General features: G+C 43.6%; 1 protein-coding gene across 3 annotated transcripts in view; it reads right to left on the bottom strand.

Moving 5' to 3' along the window:
• The window catches only part of ARHGAP21 (Rho GTPase activating protein 21), a 194,278-nt gene that overhangs the window by 15,262 nt on the left and 156,577 nt on the right, over positions 1–22,439 (bottom strand). For all 3 annotated transcript variants that reach the window (XM_027820951.3, XM_027820952.3, XM_043541347.1), the window contains 7 exons: positions 10,877–11,035; positions 10,613–10,715; positions 10,470–10,506; positions 9,748–9,873; positions 8,633–8,917; positions 7,141–7,205; positions 6,913–7,061 (listed from right to left, as the gene is read on the bottom strand). In XM_027820951.3, coding sequence (XP_027676752.3) covers positions 6,913–7,061; positions 7,141–7,205; positions 8,633–8,917; positions 9,748–9,873; positions 10,470–10,506; positions 10,613–10,715; positions 10,877–11,035 — 924 coding nt within the window. The remainder of the gene's footprint in view (positions 1–6,912; positions 7,062–7,140; positions 7,206–8,632; positions 8,918–9,747; positions 9,874–10,469; positions 10,507–10,612; positions 10,716–10,876; positions 11,036–22,439) is intronic.

The raw sequence follows: 22,439 nt of genomic DNA on the forward strand, positions 1-22,439 counted from the left end.
AAGACCTGCTGAACCTAGGCTGAGCATTCCTGTTCGTCCGCATTTAGCCATGCAGTAGCCATGCTGTCAAGTGTAGCGCCACCAGGTTTGGATGCAGAAGGCTGCAGTGGTTCTGGGACAGCAGATCCAGCCAGAGGGGTAGCTATCGAAAGGTCCAGCAGCATGCCACACCAGTGCTGGCGAGGCAACACGGGGGCTATTAGGATAACCTTCGCCCTGTTCTGTTTGATCTTCAGGAGGACTCTGTGAATCAACAGCACTGCTGGGAAGGTGTGCATCAGAGCCCCCTACCACAAGATGAGAAATGCGTCTGACAGAGAGCTCCTGTCCATCCCCTGGATCGAACAGAACACATGGCACTTCCTGTTCTGCCTGGACGTGAAGAGGTCCACCTGACAAGTCCCCCACCTCTGGAAGATTGTGCTGACTACCTCTGAATGGAGCGACCACTCATGATGAGATGAGAAGGTCCTGCTGAGGTGATCTGCTAATACGTTCCTGGTCCCGGGCAGATGCGCGACTACCAGATCAATGGCATGCAGCACACAAGTCCCACAGGCAGAGAGCTTCTTGGCAAAGGGCCAAAGACCTGGCTCCGCCCTGCCTGTTGATGTAATACACTGTCCGAAAGGTCCTGCACCACCTTATCCTTCGGGGGGGGGGGGGGGGGAGGGGGGGCAAGAAAGCCTGGCAGGCCAGGTGAACTGCTCTGACTTCCCTGACCTTGATGTGGAGGATCAGATCGTCCTGCAACCAGCGGCGCTGCATACTGAGCTCGCCCAGGTGGGCTCCCCAGTCCAGGTCCGAAGCATCGGAGACCAGAATCAGCAACAGGGATGGGGCCACGAAGGGAACTCCCTCCAACACCGACCTGGGGTCCAACCACCAATTCAGCGATGACCAGATACGATCCGGCACCCCGAATACCCGATCTAGGTCGTGTCTGTTGGGAACGTAGACGGATGCCAGACATGTTTGCAGAGGCCAGAGATGGAGCCAGGTGTGACTGACCACATATGTACATGCAGCCATGTGGTCCAACCACCACAGGCAGGTGCGAGCCGTGGTGAGCAGGTGGTTTTTCACATGGGAGATCAGGTCTGACATAGCCTGAAAATGCACCCCAGGAAGGAAGGCTCTGGCCCGCACGGAGTTGAAAATCATTCCAGTGAACTCCGTTGCACAGGCCTTAAGGTAGATTTTTTGTCGTTTAACAACAGACTCAGGTTGTGGCATGTGGAGCGCACCAGAACGAGGCTCCTCTGCACTTGTTCCAGAGATCTGCCCTTGATGAGCAAATCGAGTTACGGGAAGACCTGGACCCGTCAGCGTCACAAGTAAGCAGCCACTGGTGCCATACATTTTTATCATCACTCTCTGGCCAGATGAGAGGCCAAAGGGCAGTGCCGTAAACTGGAAATGGCGTCCACCCACCATGAAACAGAGGAAGCGTCTGTGACTGAAATATGGAAATAAGCGTCCTTCAAATCGAGGGTGCCGTACCAGTCTCCCGGATCTGAGGAGGGGAGGATGGAGGCTGGGGAGACTATGAGAAAGACAGTTATCTCAAACACCACCACTTATGGAAAAGGTGTGTTGCTCATGTCCATTCCATATTAGATGTGTGCGCTCGCCACATGCACTGGTGCCAGAAGTTTTTCCCTCAGCAGTATCCGTAGGGGACTGGCTCTGGCACCCTCTGGAGTGGCGCCCGCATGGAGCGGTATAAGTGGCACAGCTGGCTCCCCACACACTCAGTTCCTTCTTACTGGAAACTCTGACAGTGGAGAAAGAGAGCGGGTCATGGAATGGCCATGAGCAACACATCTCGAAGAACACCAGTTATGGAAAAAGTAACTATCTTTTCTTCGAGTGCTTGCTCACATCCATTCCATATTAGGTGACGCCCAAGCAGTACCCCTGGAGGGTAGAAGTTCACGGTCACGTAGACTGCAACACAGCTTTGCCGAACCCAGTGTCGTCCCTGGCCTGCTAAGTGATGGCATAATGAGCGGTAAACGTGTGGACAAAGGACCACATTGTGGCTCTACAGATGTCCTGGATAGGGATGTGACCAGGAAGGCTGCCGAAGATGCCTGAGCTGTCATCGAGTAGGCTCTGACAACTGGCAGTGGCTGAACCTCCGCCAGGTCGTTAACAGGTCCTTATGCATGAGGTGATCCAATTGGAAATCCTCTGTGAGGACACCAGATGACCCTTCATCCCATCCGCTGTAGTGATGAAGAGTTGAGTCGATTTACGGAAAGGCTTCGAACGCTCTAAGTAAAAAGCCAAGGCCCTCCCGATGTCCAGGGCGTGAAGACGCCTGTCTTCACTGGTGTTGTCCAGTTTGGGACAGAACACCGGGAGGAAGATGTCCTGGTTCATATGGAAGGTGGAGACCACCTTTGGCAGGAAGGCCGGGTGGGGACGCAACTGAACCTTATCTTTGTAGAAGACCATGTACAGCGGTTCTGAGGTCAAGGCTTTAATTTCCGAGACCCGTCTCGCCGACATCACCACCATGAATGAGAACTTCCATGACAGATGGGAAAGGCAGCAGGAACCCAGTTGTTCAAAGGGCAGGCCAGTGAGCCTACAGATGACCGAGCTAAGATCCCACTGCAGGACGGGAGCCCACACCTGTGGGAAGAGCCTCTCCAACCCTCTCAAGAATCTGACCGTCATGTCATGGGAGAACACAATCTGTCCTTGGATCAGTGGGTGAAAAGTGGAGATGGCCGCAAGATGCACTCTAATGGAAGTGTGCACCAGGCCCTGGTTCCTCAAACAGAGCAGGTAGTCCAGGAAAAGCCTGTATGGAGGAAAGCAAGGGAGAGATGCCCCATTCGGACACGCAGGGGGAAAACCTCAGCCAGGTAAGTCAGTGTAGTTGAGGGCTTTCTACTTTCCAGGAGGACCTGTTGGACTCCTTCCGAACAGGTCCACTCCTCCGAGTTCAGCCACATAGCATCCAGGCCAAGAGGTGGAGGGACCTGAGGTTGGGGTGTAAGAGCTGACCGCTGAGCCTGCCTCTCCAGTCCTGAGGCAGGACTGCTTCGGGCAGGCGAATGCTGGCAGGACATACCCCTTGATGGAGATTGGTACCGCTGAGGTGGAGACATATGCACAGGTCCCAACACGGGTTTTCCCTGAGACCGAGGTACCGCAGGAGCGTCAGGATCTCTTGAGCTGCTCAAAGAGCTTCAGGTGTCGACGGCATCTGAAGCTGGCTAGGGCCTGCACCGCTATCTGGTGTCACAGGCCATTTGAAGAGATCCCTTGCTGCCACCGTACCCTCCTCCACCAGAGTGCCAAATTCTGGGGCCTAATCTTGGGGGAGGGACTCTGAACTTTCAGAGGGAGTCCCATAAGTTAAAATTGTAACTGCCCAAGAGAGCCTTGTGATTCGCCACCTGGAATTGCATGCTGGCTGTCGAATAAATTTCCCTCCCGAAAAGGTCCAGTCTTTTGGCCTCTATTCTTGGGGTTGACCTGGTGTGCCCCTGCTTGTCCTACTGCTGGCCACAGAAACGATCAGTGAGCCTGGAGGTGGATGGGTATAAAAGGATACTCAAACCCTTTGGCCAGGACAAAGCACTTTTTTTCCGCTGTTTTGGAGGTGGGAGGGATGAACGACAGGGTTTGCCAGAGGGCCTTGGCAATTTTGAGGACCTTGTCATGCACTGGTGGTGTGACAGTGATAGAGACTGAGGACGTTGAACAAGGTATCCACCTGCTTGGCCATCTCCTCCACCTCTAGGCCCAAGTTCTCGGCCACCCATCGAAGCAGGGCCATAAGTGCAGGTCTTCTTTAAAATTGTCCAGCGGGCTGGCCCTCGAGGATCCTGCGACTGCCTCATCTGTGGATGAGGACAATGACTGAAACACCGGGAGGCATCATCCCCCATGGGGGAAGCGCGTTTTGGGGTGGACACTGGCTACTCTAACCCGACCTCTGAGCCTGGTGCTGCTGGTGCCGTCAACACTGCTCTGAGGTGGAGTCCGATGAGTGGTGTGAAGGGTGTATTGCCATCACAGGCATGCCCCATGCACTCCAATAGGGCCACTGTGCTGGCCACTGGCCGTGCTGCCAAGGTGGCGGTGTAGAAGTCAACGCAGCCTCCGGTGCCCAATTGCGCCGGTGATGCCTCGATGAGGAGCTAATCTACCCTTCCATGCCGGAGGAAGCCCTTTCTGGTGACCTCGGTGGAGCCGTTGATGCCTGCATTTGTCAGCTGACCATCGTCGCTGGAGACCAGTGCTGGAGCCCCGGGGACCGGTACCATGACGGAGATCGTTCCCATAGAGCAGGTGACAACCGGAGGGAGGGTGAATGGTGCCGGTAACATGGAGGCTGGCGCCTCTCCCTAGGTGACCCGCATTGAGAGGGCAGAGACCACGAACACAGTGCCTGTGATCTAGTGCAAGCCCCTGAAGATCTGAGCTGCAAAGCCAGAGATCTGCGGCGCGAAGTCGGAGAGCGCTGCCTTGGCTCAGGACATCAGCAGCGTTCAACTGCCTCTGGGGGGTCTTGGCAGCTGGCTTGCCCTCGTAGGGGGCACACGTGGTACCAGCAGCTCTTGTAAAGGCCTCTGTTCTCTAGGTGCCAGGAGAGCTTGGGAAGGCATCAATCCTGCCACAAGACTGGTTCCCCTACCGCTTCTGGGATTCAGCGGTAGATCCTTTGGGGGACTAAGGGCACCGACTAGGGAGGCATGTCCATGTGGCTCCGGTGTGGATGGGTGGCCCGAACTGGGTCCTTTGCCCGATACCCCATAGCCTTTCTTGCCTGGTGCCAGGGAACCATGTTTCTTGGTCTGCTTTCTGGGGACTGGTGAAGGAGAATGGTGCCGGGCAGAGCCCGGTGCTGGGGGTATGCTATGCACTGAGACCAAGGTACTAGGAGTAGAGTCCAGCCAGGACAGCTCGGAAGCCAGGTGGAGAGCAGCCTCCATGAGGAGGGCCCTCAAACGGATGTTGCACTCTTTCTGGGTTGAAAGTTTTTACACATGACACTTGTCTTTCACATGTGATTCCCCAAGGCCTTGAGGCAACTGCAGTGAGGGGGTCACTAACAGGGATAGGCCCGTTGCAGTTCGAGCAGGGTTTAAACACCTGAGACAGTGGTATTCTTTGCCTAGGGCGAAGTCCCCATTGGGACTCTAACTTCTAACTATACTTGACAAGTGCTTAACACTAACTACTATAAACAAACTATTTACAAGGCCCTAAGGCTCAAAGTCAGGAGAGATGAAACCGCTAGCCCTTGCTGTGTAAGGAAAAGGCGCTCTGGCTAACCACCACAGGTGGTAAGAAGGAACTGAGAGCACGTAGGGCTGGCAGCGCCTGATATACTGACACATGCGTGTGGAACTCAAGGGGGCATCACAGCCGACCCTATGGATACCACTAAGGCAAAAATCTCCAATGACTGTGCATGTGGGAATACGCACACCTAGAATGGAATCATCACAAGCAAGCACTCGAAGAACCACCACTTTTCTAGTCTTAGGGCTAGAAACAGCTGAAGAGGTGTGGCTTGCACTATGTGACTTAATTATGCTAATGGGAAGGTTTTCAAAAGCGTCCAAGTCTCATTTTCAGAAATGACTTAGGAGCCCAAGTCTCACTGAAAATCAATGGAACTCAGGCTTCTAAGTGCTTAAGTCACTTTTGAAAATGGGACTTGGATGCTTTTGAAAAATTTTACCCTTAGACAGATGCAGTATCAATTGCTAAAACTCAGTCATATGCACAATGTTTGGTTCCCCTCAATGATACAGTAATTGAGGCTGTACTAGCACTATAATTCTCCTGATGTAATCCTGTCCTCTTATTCAGAGGTTTCTGGAGAAATAATGCTGTTTAAGATCCTGAAGGATACTCATCACTATCTCTCCAGAAAAATGCTACTGCAGTTTTAGTATATAATACTGTCTGATAATGTTAGCCCGTATAAAGGAAAACTTGTTTGGGGAACAAAACGGAATTCCTTCTCGGAGTTCAGGCGCACATGTTCAAACCTGAGTGCTCAGTCACTTAAATCAGCGGTCTGACTTTCAGCAGCGCTGTGCACCAACAACTCCCTTTAAAAACGTTGGCCTGAGACTTTACCAGTTGGAGATCAATTATTGATATATGCTTACAGTCGCAGCTCACTCATCTGTGAAATTTAATATGTTGGCACCTCAGAAAGAGCTCAGCAGAGTTTAATTTCTTGCTCTGGGAAAAATAATACCTTTTCCAACCCAAAATAATGTGTTTTCCTTTCGGTACTTTAAATCCATGGGGCAAGAAAATCCTCTAACATTATAAAAGGTTTTACAGAAAAATTTCTTTTTCTTAACAATAGTTTAAAAATGGTTCTACCTAGTCATTTGCAAGTCAACCAGGGGAGGGAAAGACTAGTGCTAGATAAGAATCTTCTGAAGCAAGGCACAAGCTTGGTAGAGCATAGCTGTGAGAAGCACAACACTGGTGTAGTCTATTGCTGCTGTCACTACAGACAGTTGCAGGAAAAGAGCCAAGACTTACCTCAAAGAAGACTTCAATACAGATCTTCAAGGGCCTGAAAAAACCACCCCCGAGTGACATAAGTTACATCGACTTAAAGCAGTGTCTACACTGCACTATGTTGGCAGGAGATGCTCTCCCATCAACAGAACATGTCTTGACCAGATGTGCTACATCGGCACAGCTGCGCTGATGTAACATGGTAGTGAAGACAAGCCCATAGACGGTCAGTGATTCTAAATACAGCTCAAAAAACTAGTTAATGCTTGTTTGCATCTGTATGTTCACGTATCTGAAGAAATGGGCTAAAGCAACTCTTATGTCCTGAACATTTGGCCTTCTACAATGTTAATTTTTTATAGGTTTAACCAATAATAATGTATGTAGTATACACACCTTTAGTGAGCAGCTTCCTTTCTGACTCCTCCTTGGGAGAGTGAGGACTTTGGGTCCTTTGTTCTGTTTTAGTGCCAAGAAATGTTTGCCTGATACTGAGACTCTGGCGAGGTGTTTTGGGGGAAGGCTCTGTTTTGCTGCTGGAAGAACTGAAATAAGGCATTACTTGGTATAGAGAAGCTAGGAACCAGGCAAAAAAAACCTGCCAGCTGCATATAGACTGCTTACCTCATCATTGTGCTATATTCTTTAATCCTCCGGCTAATTAGGTCCCTACTAGTGACACCAGTATCCTGTAAAATCAATCGAGATCTACTTTATAATCCTAATTTTGATAATACCATTGCAAAAGCTTATCTAACCACCTTTAGAATACATACAACTATTCCCATAATCAGATAACATATACTGGGTAGTTGTCGAGTTCAATTCCAGTACAGCTGAAATGTAATGGATATTCTTAGGAATAGACAATATATTCAAATATATTTCAAAAGAAAAAATAAAGACATTGTTTGAAAGATTAAAGAAAAGCTGTGGTGATCAGTTATAAGTAACTGCTATGATAGGTGTTTTCAAAGAAGTGCACAGGATTTAGCCACAGATTTTCAATAAACTTCCATTTTAATAGAAGATGTTTGACTATATTCCGGACACTATTCTGAAAATCTCAATCTATACACATACAATACCGCCATACCCACATATGTGGCACTGAAAGTTCTACAATTTATCATATGGCTGGCTACTTAACAAATGCTTTTAACCACCTCACCAAAATTCTGCTTATAATCCACCTTCCCTAGGCTAACTATTCTAAAACGGAATAGAATGGAATTACAAACAGCTGTAATTAAAAAGCATCATGGAAGCATTTTTCTTCCCAGAACAAAAATGTAAACCTATCAAAAATACATACAAAAAATGTTTTACAAATTCAATATGTATAGAAACAGATATCAACATTATATAGAATATGCATGTGTGCATATGCATACAACATGCTCTGTCTTCTAATATGTTTACTGTAATTTATTTAAATGAATATGAAAGTTACAAAACAGTGTTTTGAAATACCTGTCAATGTTTCACTATGTAACTATTTAATGGTGCAAAGTTTCTAAGTGAAAACTGTTCCTTTCTGTTAGTCTTTAAGGTGCCACTGGACTCCTTTTTGTTTTTGTGGATACAGACTAACACGGCTACCCCCCGATACTTGCTCCTATACTGCTACTTCCCAACAGGAGTCTGCTGGGACAGAATAGGCCAGAAATTACTGCTTCCATCTGATTACATTGAATTTTAATCGGTATTGTACAGTGCAACTTAAAATATATTTGTAGTTAAATTAACAATGATTTTTAAACAACAACTTTTTAATGGGCAAAACTTATTTTACGACTTCTAAAGTTAAGTATAGATTAACTAAACATCAGATTATTAAAATGCCAGCTTTTTACTAGCTCAATTACTCTTTGGGATATTTAAACTTCAAAAGACAGATTAAGAATTTATTCTTTATGTAAATAGATGTAGTTATATGGGTATCTAATTTCACTGCAGTTTTTCATTTACTCCCTAATGCATATTTCAATTTAGTGTCAACCAAAAACAGAAAAATATATTTGTCCTATTATATATAAAGAAGTTTAATGATTAAAAGAAAATACAACAGAAGAAAACAGCATGTAAGATTGTACATCAGATATAATATAGCTACCTTATCATTGAGGTTGCTATTGTCTTGTATAGCCTTAATCCATGCTAACATGTCATCTCGGTCTTCAGCCTGAAACAGATACTCGCAGTCTGATGTGGTAAGCCGAAATACATTTTTCCTCTTGGTTTCACTGTATGAGATATCTATCAAACACGCATTGATGCTGATAGGTTGTTCTTCGTCAGATGGAGTTGTCTGCTCTTTTTTATCCTTGTATAAATAAAGTGAATGACCTCGAAGAACAACATACATTTGTTTCCATGGCCGAATGCTGCCACCAACTCGCTGGAAAATATGAACCAGTTTGTTTGTTTGTGCATATAACCCGTTATTGTTACCTAGTTATAAGCCACATATAAAACTTTTAGAACACAAAGATTGAACACAGGGTGGCACAGAACACTCAACTTTTGCATAATAAATGTACTAGTCACTGACTGCTTTGCACCAAGGGAAAGGGCAAATTTCTCAACTGTCCCTCCTACCTCAACATATAATAATGTGTGTGTGTGTGTGTGTATGTGCGCAAATGTGACAGTAGCAAAAGGATCAGAAATTTTAAGGGATGGTTACAGAATTAGCAGGCATTATAACCAAGATTTTCAAGTGACTGGGTGCCCCATTTATGTCACCTTCAAAAGGCTTGATTGTAAGAAGTGCTGAGCCACCTCCCTTCCCCTCTGAACATCAGGTTCTTTCATCTTTGAAAATCTTGGCCTATGAATTTCCAGCAGGTCCATGAGGTTTGTTCGACTTCAAAATGATGTAAATACACAAATCTGTCCCCGTTAGCATAAGAAAAATCTGCACTCCCAGCTTTCTAGCAATTGATTATTTGCACTAAATAACTAGGTCTGAGATGTGAAATTACTCACTATTGCTCTGAATTTAAACCAACAGAAATGAAGGCAGCTATGAAGATAATCTATGAAAGAACATGTAGAAGTTGCTCGATTAAAGCTAAATGTTTAATGTCACTTTTGCTAGTGCCCATTACATAATGTTTTACTGCATACAAGGAACATCTCTTGCCTACAGCTTGACTTTTCTTATCCTCAGTTGTGGCAGTTGTATTTTTTATATTCATCTTTTATATATGTTAGAAAGCACAATACCTTTCCCTTGTCTGAAACAAGCTGTCGAAAATAGAGCCATCCTTCCTTGGAGGCATCGCCAAAGACCTCTGAAGAGGAATCTTTTCTGGATCCAGAGTCTTCTGAAGATTTTTGGCTGTCTAGGACCTAAAGAAAAATAAGAGTCAGAATATCAAGAGGTCCTCTAAATAGATTTTTCAGTAGAAGTCTATATTTAGGTAATTTCCCCCTCTTTTCTCCGCCCTCCCCCATCTCTGTGTGAAGGTTTCCTCAGTGTATGGTGCAAGGAAATACTTATCAGGCTATGAAGGTTTCTACTATTCCATTAGTACAAAATGATCAACTGTGAATTCACACACTATTCAAGCCTATGTAATTCTTGAGACATTCCACCTTTATTTATTTTTTGATATTTTTGTCTTTGCGTGCATCATATATTATTGCTCAGATGTGAGATGCAGCAGAAAATGAAAAAAAAAAAAAGCCTTTTGTTCAGCTATAAAACAAGTCTAATGCATTTTAAAGTACCTTTAAAAAAAACAGAGAAACTGAAGAGGAGCAGTTCACATTTATTAACTTATCACAGTATGGTGCCTTTTAGGAAAAAATATATCTGGCATCAAAAAGTCATTTTAGAATGATCTGATAGGTAAACAAATTGCCATGAATTTCACATGTGATCCAGCACAAAAACTCATATTAGCAAACATAACTCTTATAATATTGTTAAATATGTTACTAACCTTGATTCCCTTTAAACTAGATATGTGTTTAATAGCCCTGTTGGGAGAGAGAAGTAGTGATTATCAATGAACAGCCTGTATCCTTTTTAATAGAAGAAGCGCACACGCCTGTTCGCGCACACACAGATTTGTTCAGGACTTACAATTTCCCGTCTTCTCTATAGTCATCCAATCCTTCATCATAAGACTTGGATCTCTCAGTTTTTGCAGGAGATTGACCATCCAATATCGTAGGCCTGATAGATTCTGCAAGTCAATCAAAATGATCAAACACTAACCAGCTTCAATGACATTTTATGTTTTGACTGTTTGAAGCAATAAAACATTATAAGCTGCCATATCTTCCCTGCAAAGAAAACAAAATTTTAAAAGAAAAAAGTTTTGTTTAAAAACAAAACAAAACTTACCATGGTCATGGGATAGCTGACGTCGAATTAAAGGAACTGAAGATGTGGGACTGGGAGGAACTGTTGTTATAGTGGGAGCTTGAGAGGCAGATGCAGAAATGACAGCAGAAGCAGGAATGTGTGCAATATCATGGTCAATACTAGGGCTACTTGGCTCATCTACAAGGCAATATGCAATATATTAGAATGTTAAACGCTTTAGTAAAAAGCTCAGACTAAACAGCAGGCTGAACTTGCCTCTTCATTAGAATATCAGAAACTAATATCTTAAACATCCAGCCTTTCAAACATTATGAATCCAGTTAATTCACTTTGTTAAAACAAACATTTTTATTATGGAAATTTGGTGCCATACCACATGGACATACTAATATTAGTTACATATTTGGGATAAGTCTAAAGAGTGTTCATACAACTGTCACAATAGAATTTCTATGTTTAAATGGTATGCTGTTTAAACAGCATGCTGTTGGTCAGAAAACTATACTTCTAAATTCAGTTGCTGATACGTAAGAAGGCTAAACGCAAGAGAAACGGAATACAATATTCACTGCATTAAAATGTATGCATAAAACCTCAATAAATAGTTATTCATCTTTAAACAAAAATCACAAAAGAAGCTCAAACAGCAATGTTTGAAATGGCAACATACTTAAAAGATAGCCAAACCCCCATTTAAAAAAAATTAGAAGGAATTAAGCAATTGCTCATACATCATAAGCTGCTAGTACTACCTACCAATTATATCTTCCACTAATTGCTCATATAAACAATTGCCGTCTGTACGTGTCCAACACCTCACAGTCTCAAAAGCAATGAGGGTCAGCATGCAGTAATCCAAAAAAGCTGAAGCAGTTCCATGATTTTTATATACTACTTACAAGATGAAAAGTGTTGAAAAATCAACCACAACAGATTTTTCAAAGTGACAGAATATAAACATCTCCTAAAATACACTAGGAACACTAGGAAAATACTTCTTATTGTAGTACAGAAGTACAGGAGAAAGATGGAGAACCAGATCATGCACATGTTGCTGAACTGTACTGCTATAATTAATATGTATGTATTCTATGTGCCGTGAATTTTAATATGCAGAGCTTCTGAAAAGCCTGTTGAAATCAGTGAACATTCATAAACAGAGGTTTATTTTTCGCTTTGTGTGAACACAACTGCCTGCATTGCGCTTTTCAAATGGTCACTGACAGTTCTGTTCAAAACTGTCAGCTTGTACCATCACAGTTTGGTTGCACACTTACATTTTTTAAATGGTAGAAAAGTCTATTACAAGTTTCGTAATTTTATACAGCCCTCTTGCTCTATGTCACCAATGGGATGTTAGATGAAAACTGAAGCAATGTCTTAAACTAAAAGGCTGACGTCCATTGTAACAAGCTGTTCTGTTCTATTAAGGTAAAAGGCAGCAGCAGAACTTGCCAATGCAATCTAAAATTCTGTAATTACAACACATTTTGAAGTAAAAGATATTCTCCTTAAAAGTAATATTTATCTAACTAATTTCAAAGTTTTACCTACTTCCACAGCAGCAATTAGAGATATTAATAAATTACTTCTCTATTGTAGTTGTGGGGGGGAGGGGAGAAACCTAGTAATTACTTTTTTATTTTCAGAACTACAGCAGTCCCTCATGGTCCTATTTTCTTCTTTTTCACTGTGCTTTGATCAACCTTTTCAACAGCAAATCCTGAAAAATCCCATACTCTAATATGGGCTAAAGGATACACACACTTTGAAATGAACAATTCCAACACTGCTTCATTTAACTGGTTCTTAACATGTAAATTGGGAGTGCTCAGTTTGCAGCTTTTTTTATTTTTATGCCACAGACTTCAGCCAGAATGCAATAATCCCTGCTACAACAGGCTAGAAACGCTGGCATTTGGAATAAATCCACACAAGCTGCAAATACTGGAGTGTTACTTGATACTCAGGATGATACATGATTTCCCACAGTATGTGCTATTTAACCCATGACCTAGGTTGAAGAGAGACACTTCACGAGCCACAAAGCTCCTGAGATGGCAGCAAAGACTCATACTTCTCTGATTTTTATACTAATTCAACTTTCTTTACGATTTACTTTTTTACTAACCTTAAAAGGCTCAAACACCCAATTCAAGGGGCGATGAAATACTACCACGAGAAATAATTTTACGTTATTTTATAAAAATAAATCTTAAAAACTAAAACTAAGCAACAGAATTTTTAAAAATGGGAACATCTGTAATCTTTGGAAGTGCAGTGTGAAGCAATCAGTTGATCCACTCAGCCTCCAATGAAAGTATTACTAATTTAGTCCAAGATGTTCACAGCAGAACTCTTGCACTTGTTTTTACTGTGGCTACTTTATAAAGTTGTGGCTGATGAAGTCAATAGATGGGGTGGTGGCAGAAAGGGCAAAATATGTGAAGAGAACGAAGAAAGGAAATTTTTCAAATATAAAATTACCATTTGTTTACCTACTTTTTCAGGATTCATGGAAATTTTGCAATTATATAAATACAGGGCATACGATATAAACCTGCCCTCTCCACTGGTCTAAGAACAATCTTATGGGATATCTGACTGCATTCTACTTGTTACTTACAGTACTAAACACAATACTGCTGGCATTTATTTTACCACTGTAGTATTTCTGTATGTCACTTCACACAGAGTAGTGACACATTCTTGGGAGATTTTTGTGGTGTTATTAAATGCATCTGCATGCCCCTATGCACAAAGTGAAAAAACAGTAGGGGGGAATCATAGAACAATAGGGTCAGGAGGGATCGGAAGGGCATCTAGTCTAACTCATGCCAAGATGCAGGATTTGTTGTATCTAAACCATCCAAGACAGATGGCTATCCAGCCTCTTTTTGAAAAATTTCAGTGAAGGAGCTTCCACAACCTCCCTAAGGCAGTCTGTTCCATTGTCCTCCTGTTCTTACAAGTTAGGAGGTTTAATCTAAATCTACCATGCTGTAGTTTGAACCCCATGCTTCTTGTTCTGCCCTGTGGCAAGAGAATAATTTTTCTCCATCTTTCTTATGACAGCCTTTCAAATATTTGAAGACTGCTATCATGTCCCCCCTTAATTGCCTCTTTTCCAAACAATTTCTTCAGTCTTTGCTCATATGGCTTACATTCCCTCTCTTTGATCATTGTTGTCGCTCGCTTCTAGATCCATTTTCTCTACATCCTTTTTATACAATGGTGACCAAAATTGGACACCGTACCCCAGCTGAGGCCTAGCCAGCACTGAGTTGAGTGGTACCATCACCTCCTGTGACTTGCGTGCTGTGCCTCTGTTAATGCAACCTAAAAATGCATTTTTTTTATTATTTTGTTTTGCAACAGCATTGCACTGTTAACTCATGCAGAGGCTGTGATCCACCACCACCCAGATCCTTTTCAACAGTGCTGTTGCCAAACCTTTTCTTTGAATCCCTTTGAATTTCAGCTCGAACCTCCAAAGTGTTTGCAATAACCCCTTAGCTTTGTGTCATCTGCAAATTTGATCAATATGCTCTGTATTCCTACATTCAGTGCATTAGTAACAATGTTGACCACCACCCAGCCAGAACAGATCCCTGTGGAATCCCACCTGAGACCTCCCTCCAATCTGACATCATTCAATCAAACTCTTTGTTTGTGTTGTTTAAGGAGATCTGAAGAAACTCACAAACCTCAATTGTTTGACAAAAATCATTTTACTGTATGTTTGGAAGGTGTTGCTATAGTCTCGTGCAGTGGTTCTCAACCTTTCCCAAGTCTGAAGCCCACGCCCCGCCACCTGGGGCTGAAGCATATAACTCAGCTTTGTGGGGCCCCCTGTGGTCCTAGGCAATTGCCTTGCTTGCCATCCGGAGCACTGGAGCAAGGGAGTAGAGGGGTGTAATGCACCCCTTTAATCCCTGGCACCATTGTGCAGTACCATTGCTTCCTGTGGGGGGGGGGGCAGGAAGTAGGCTCCACAGAGCTGTTAAGTCTCCACCTTGTGCAGACAGGTTGGGCCCGGGAGAAGGGAAAGCACTGCTTCTGCCTCCACAACGTGCCTGGGGCCATAATTACACCAGTATGGTCAGATCGGCTTCAGTTTACTCTCTCCCAGGAGAAACAAGGAGACTTTGGGACAGAGATTTGTGTTGTTGTTAGGTATGTGTACAGTGCCTTGCATAACAGGCCCTGATTGGGACTTCTAGATGCTACCACAATACAAAAACAAATTCCTAACATGGTGGAGGGAGGGACATTTTATAATTAGCCTTTTTTTCTTATGGTGGTTTAACTCTTTCCCCATTGGGGCTTACAAGTGGGGAAGACATGTGGGAAGAAGGAAAACAGGGTTGTAGTACAGCTAGGGTCACACCAACGATCCATCTAGCTCAGTATCCCATCTTCCGAAAATGGCCAATACCAGGTACTTCATAGGGAATGAACAGAACAGTAATTGAGTAATCCATCCTCTATTGTCCGCTCACAGCTTCTGGCAAACATTGCATGATGTTGCACCCCTGCCCATCCTGGCTAATAGCCATTGATGGCCCTGTCCTCCATGAGTTTTGGCCTTCACAACATCCCCTGGCAACGAGTTCCACAGGGTGACTATGCATTGAGAGGGGAAGTACTTTCTTTCGTTTGTTTTAAACCTCCTGCCTCTTAATTTCATTCAGTGACCCCCTACTTCTTGTGTTATGTGAAGGAGTAAATAATATTTCCTTATTCACTTTCTCCACACCAGTCAAGATTTTATAGACCTCTATCATATCCCCTCCTAGTCATCTCTTTTCCCAGGGGAGAAGTTCTAGTGTTTTCAATCTTTCCTCATATGGAAGCTGTTCCATACCCTTAAATCATTTTTGTTGCTCTTCTTTCTACCTTTTCCAATTCTAACGTATCTTTTTCGAGATGGGGTGACCAGATCTCCATGCAGTATTCAAAGTGCAGGCATACTATGGATTTATATAGAGGAATTCTGGTATTTTCTGTCTTATTTATCCCTTTCCTAATGGTTCCTAACATTGTTAGATTTTTTGACTGCCACTGCACACTGAGTGGCTGTTTTCAGAGAACTATCCATGACTCCAAGATCTCTTTCTTGAGTGGCAACAGCTAATCTAGACCACATCATTTGGTATGTAGTATAGTTGGAATTATGCTTTCCCAACGTGCATTACTTTCCATTTATCAGCATTGAATTTCATCTGCCATTTTGTTGCCCAATCATCCAGTTTTGTGAGATTCCCTTGTAACTCTTTGTAGTCTACTTTGGACTTCTTTCTCTTGAATAGTTTTGCATCATCCACAAATTTTGCCACCTCATTGTTTACTCCTTTTTCCAGATCATATAAATATGTTGAACAGTACCGGTCCCAGTACAGACCACAGGGGGACACCACTATTTACCTCTCTCCATTCTGAAAACAAACCATTTATTCCTACTCTTTGTTTGCTATCCTTCAACCAATTACTGACCCATGAGAGGACTTTCCGTTTTATCCCATGATTGCTTACTTTGTTTAAGAGCCTTTGGTGAGGGACCTTGTCAAAAACTTTCTGAAAGTCTAAGCAGATTACATTCAGTGGATCCCCCTTGTCCACAAGTTTGCTGACGCCCTCAAAGAATTTTAATAAATTGGTGAGGTATGATTTCCCTTTACAAAAGCCATGTTTGACTCTTCCCTAACAAATGATCTCTGTAACATGATGTACTACCATATCCTGCAGAAAATGTAAAAAAAGGAACAACAAAATAACTAAGAAAAACAAAGATTTGATAAAGATCCTGGTGTCCATCATGACATTTGGGGGTGAAGTACATAGCTACAATATTGTCAGCTTGGAGATCAGAATAAAAATAGTCTGAACTCCTCTCCACAAGAGTGGCATTCCCATTCTCGAATGAGGGAAAAGGGAAGCAAACTATACCTTTCTGGTTAAACAAAAACATATTACTAGATCAGGGCATGAAAAGAATGCCAGCTTTATTGAGAGGAGTAAAATATTTCTTTCTTTCTTGCAGCAATTATTTGGCACCACTCAAATGAAATGGGGAAGGGAAATTAGGAGAAATATTTATTTTTAAAAAGCAATGTTTTTGTTTCAAAAACTTCATTAAAAAGTTGTTTATAGGAAACAGGAAAATCTGTAATATGCAAACTATTGTCTCTCTAAAAATAATGGTGCGAACATTACTCATTTGTTCCAACATCTAATCAAAATGGCCTTCCTTACTTCCCGACCAAAGCTAAAAATGGCATCACTTATTCAAATAAGCTGTGTACTGTCCATTCATCTTGTTTTCTAAGACAGACAAAATTAAACTACTTTTAGACATTTACAGTACTTAAGTAATCTCATTTGTAGCAAACTGTGTATAGCACTAATTACTTTATCATATTTTAAAGTTTATCCCCAAGGCAAACAGGCTTTTAAGTCAGCCTATATCAAAATCTTCCCATTGTTATGAAGTTGTCAGGTAACCATTCTCTCTTTTGTCTTTTCTTTTAAGCTACAGTAAAGTGACAGTCTAGTTTAATACCTTAATGTAGATTTTATCTAAACCCCACAAACTGTTTTTAAGTAAAAAAGGATGTAGAGTAGGAAAAAAATCTCAAACAAGTTGATAGTGACAATCTTGTTAACATTAATTATTTTAAAGCTTTCCTGTCCCCCCAGTCCCCTACACCCTCACTTCCAGCCCCTCTTTTGGTAAAGGATCAGAAGGCTGGGGAAAAATAGGCACAAAATGTTTTCCCTCCTTTAACAAAGTGCTTTTCTTCTTATCTTTTTATCTTTGTAAGTATTTTTCTCAGACCTGAAATCACCCCCACCACACATACTCCTATTTTTCTCTCTGTGCACAGAGCTGCCCCTTCAGTTTCAGCTTTGCTGCAGCTGTCACTGGTAGGCAGCTCCTTGCAGAGCCTGTGGAAGGGTGTGCATCATCAGCATAACCATGAAAATGCCTGCACACAAAGTGCTGTCAAATGCACAAAGCAAACAAACCTGAGTAATTAAAAAAAAATCTTCTCTTTCAGTTACAGTAATGTCAGTGGTTACTTATAACAGTAAGTACAAATGGGATTTCCATCTGACAGTATCCTTTTAAGCACTTACAGATAACTGGTCAAACCTACCTGATTAAAAAATTAAAACCAGTCTCCTTATTTAAAAACAAAATATGACTAAAGTCTATTTTACGTTACTGTCTGCCCAGTGACATAAAAGAGATAAGACTGAGAAAATGAATCAGCAAGCAAACTAGACTACAATGATTGACAAGCTGTATGTTGAAACAGCAGCTATTCTTGTTAAACATGTTTCAACAAGAAACATGACAAGCATATTTGATTTTTTAAAATAAGATTGCACTGTCTTACATTACAAAAACCTTTATACAAAGGAAAGGTGCTCTGTAAGTGTTGCGTACATACACACGGGTGCAATACAATTTAAACCAGAGATTCAAAACCTGCAAAAGGTCAGAGCAATTATACTTTTCCAATTCAATTAACTGTCTCGGTACCCAGTGTTAATTAACAAATGATTATTTATATTACAATAGCACCTGGAAACTCAACTGAGATCAGGGACCTGTTGTGCGAGGCAATGGACATACAAAAAGTAAATGACAGTACCTGCCAAAGAGCTGACAGCCTCAAGGACTGACCCTGTAAAGATTTACATGTGAGTTTGACTTTATACACAGATGAGACAAAGGGTAGTAGAAAGGGAGTATAATTATCTCCATGTTCCAGATGGGGAACTGATGCACAGATATTAATTGATTTGCCCAAGATTACACAAGAATCATTTGGCAGAGCCAGGAACTGAACTCAGATTCTCTAAAAACTCTGACTGAGATTAGCAAAAATTCTAGTCCGAGAGTATGTCTACACTGCAGTTAAAAACCAACAGCTGGCCTGTGCCAGATGACTCAGGCTAAGGGGCTGTTTTTAATTGATGTGAAGACTTCAGGCTCAGGCTGCAGCCCGAGCTGAGTGACCCTCCCACCTTGCAGGATTCTAGAGTCTGGACTTCAGCCTGAGAGCAAACGTCTACATGACACTTAGACAGCCCCTTAACCTGAGCCTGAGTCGGGCAGCACAGGCCTGCAGTGCAGTATAGACATACCCATAAAGGGCTATGTCTGTGACCAGCCATGCACAAGTAAACATGATGGAGATAGCCTTGCTCCCTAACACTCCCTAACTGGCTTTCCCCGGGGGGAAGTAGGGAAGGCTACCATCACGCACTGGCACATGATGTTAGGAGGACTGGGCCATTGTGAGGCGGCAGCAAGAAGCCATTCACCCTATGAGAGAGTAGAGCAGGGTCAACTCTGGCTTGCGCAACCCTGCTGCATCTGGAGAGAATGTGCCTGAGGTCAGGCACACTTCCAAGAAACTCCTGCTGGGAAAATACAGCTCTATCATTCTCGCCCCACCCCCATAACAATCAGCAAAGCTAACTCTTGCAATTTTATCGTGATTCCTGGAAAATTTGGAGTTAATATTTAACACCCCAGCTGTCCAGAGTTCATTTTACAGTGTGAGAATCTAGGCCTCCATTAAGAGAGAAAGGCTATATCTACACTACAGCGTATGTCAGAATAACTTATGTTGTGCAGGAGTGTGAATAAATCACTCTCCTGAGTGATATAAGTTACATCGACATAAGCGTCGGTGGGGACATCGCTATGTCGGCAGGAGACCTTCTCCTGCTGACATTGCTTCTGCCACTCACAGGGGCTTGACTACTTAAGTCAATGGGAGAGCTCTCTGCCATCAGCTTAGAGCAGCTACATTAGAGAGCTTACAGTGGGACAGCTGTATCAGTGCAGCTGCACTGCTCTAAACTCTCTGTTGTAGCTGTGCCCAAAGTCTCTAGCCCTCATGGTTGCAAAGAAAAGCTTCAAAGCACAAACCCTAATACCAGACAGCAAATTAAAAGAACCCCACTATTATTATTTTTAGCAATTTCATGCCAATCATTTTTGCAGCCTGGTTTATGATTTGAGCACTTGGAGTTGGCAATATGAGATGCGCTGTCCTAGGGATGGGGGTTCCACGACCACCACTCCCAAGAGGAGGAGGCAGGTGGTGGTGGTCGGGGACTCTCTCCTCAGGGGGACTGAGTCATCTATCTGCTGCCCCGACCGGGAAAACTGAGAAGTCTGCTGCTTGCCAGGAGCTAGGATTCACAATGTGACGGAGAGACTGCCAAGACTCATCTAGCTCTCAGATAGCTACCCCTTCCTGTTTCTCCATGTGGGCACCAATGATACTGCGAAGAATGACCTTGAGCGGATCACTGCGGACTATTTGGCTCTGGGAAGAAGGATAAAGGAGTTTAAGGCACAAGTGGTGTTCTCCATCCACACCGTGGAAGGAAATGGCCTGGGTAGAGACTGTCAAATCGTGGAAGTCAACGAATGGCTACGAAGGTGGTGTCGGAGAGAAGGCTTTGGATTCTTTGTCCATGGGATGGTGTTCCAAGAAGGAGGAGTGCTAGGCAGATACAGGCTCCACCTAACGAAGAGACGGAAGAGCATCTTCGCAAGCAGGCTGGCTAACTTAGTGAAGAGGGCTTTAAACTAGGTTCACTGGGGGAAGGAGACCAAAGCCCTGAGGACGTGGGATACCGGGAGGAAGCACAAGCAGGAGAGCGTGAAAGGGGAGGGTTCCTGCCTCATACTAAGAAAGCAGGACAACCAGCAAGTAATCTCAAGTGCCTATATACAAATGCAAGAAGCCTGGGAAACAAGCAGGGAGAACTGGAAGTCCTGGCACAGTCAAGGAATTATGATGTGATTGGAATAACAGAGACTTGGTGGGATAACTCACATGACTGGAGTACTGTCATGGATGGATATAAACTGTTCAGGAAGGATAGGCAGGGCAGAAAAGGTGGGGAGTTGCACTGTATGTAAGAGAGCAGTATGACTGCTCAGAGCTCTGGTATGAAACTGCAGAAAAACCTGAGTGTCTCTGGATTAAGTTTAGAAGTGTGAGCAACAAGGGTGATGTCCTGGTGGGAGTCTGCTCTAGACCACCAGACCAGGGGGATAAGGTGGACAAGGCTTTCTTCTGGCAACTAAGGGAAGTTACTAGATCGCAGGCCCTGGTTCTTATGGGAGACTTCAATCACCCTGATATCTGCTGGGAGAGCAATACAGCGGTGAACAGACAATCCAGGAAGTTTTTGGAAAGGGTAGGGGACAATTTCCTGGTGCAAGTGCTGGAGGAACCAACTAGGGGCAGAGCTCTTCTTGACCTGCTGCTCACAAATAGGAAAGAATTAGGAGGGGAAGCAAAAGTGGATGGGAACCTGGGAGGCAGTGACCATGAGATGGTCGAGTTCAGGATCCTGACACAGGGAAGAAAGAGCAGCAGAATATGGACCCTGGACTTCAGAAAAGCAGACTTTGACAACCTCAGTGAACTGATGGGCAGGATCCCCTGGGAGAATAGCATGAGGGGGAAAGGAGTCCAGGAGAGCTGGCTGTATTTTAAAGAATCCTTATTGAGGTTACAGGGACAAACCATCCTGACGTGTAGAAAGAATAGTAAATATGGCAGGCGACCAGCTTGGCTTAACAGCGAAAACCTTGCTGATCTTAAACAAAAAAAAGACGCTTACAAGAAGTGGAAGCTTGGACAAATGACCAGGGAAGAGTATAAAAATATTGCTCGGGCATGCAGGAGTGAAATCAGGAAGGCCAAATCACACCTGGAGTTGCAGCTAGGAAGAGATGTTAAGAGTAACAAGAAGGGTTTCTTCAGGTATGTTAGCAACAAGAAGAAAGTCAAGGAAAGTGTGGGTCCCTTACTGAATGTGGGAGGCAACCTAGTGACAGAGGATGTGGGAAAAGCTAATGTACTCAATGCTTTTTTTTTGCCACTGTCTTCACGAACAAGGTCAGCTCCCAGACTGCTGCATTGGTCAGCACAGCATGGGGAGGAGGTGAGCAGCCTTCTGTGAAGAAAGAAGTGGTTTGGGACTATTTAGAAAAGCTGGACGAGCACAAGTCCATGGGGCCGGATGTGCTGCGTCCGAGAGTGCTAAAGGAGTTGGCGGATGTGATCGCAGAGCCATTATCTTTGAAAACTCATGGTGATCGGGGTAGGTCCCGGACGACTGGAAAAAGGCGAATAGTGTCCATCTTTAAAAAAGAGAAGCAGGAGGATCCTGGGAACTACAGGCCAATCAGCCTCACCTCAGTCCCTGGAAAAATGGAGCAGGTCCTCAAGGAATCAATTCTGAAGCGCTTAGAGGAGAGGAAAGTGATCGGGAATAGTCAGCATGGATTCACCAAGGGCAAGTCATGCCTGACTAATCTAATTGCCTTCTATGAAGAGAACTGGCTCTGTGGATGAGGGGAAAGCAGTGGACGTGTTGTTCCTTGACTTTAGCAAAGCTTTTGACACGGTCTCCCACAGTATTCTTGCCAGCAAGTTAAAGCAGTATGGGCTGGATGAATGGACTATAGGGTGGATAGAAAGCTGGCTAGATTGTCGGGCTCAATGGGTAGTGATCAATGGCTCTAAGTCTAGTT

The sequence above is a fragment of the Chelonia mydas genome, chromosome 2 (genome assembly GCF_015237465.2).
Source record: "Chelonia mydas isolate rCheMyd1 chromosome 2, rCheMyd1.pri.v2, whole genome shotgun sequence".
Lineage (NCBI taxonomy): Eukaryota > Metazoa > Chordata > Testudines > Cheloniidae > Chelonia > Chelonia mydas.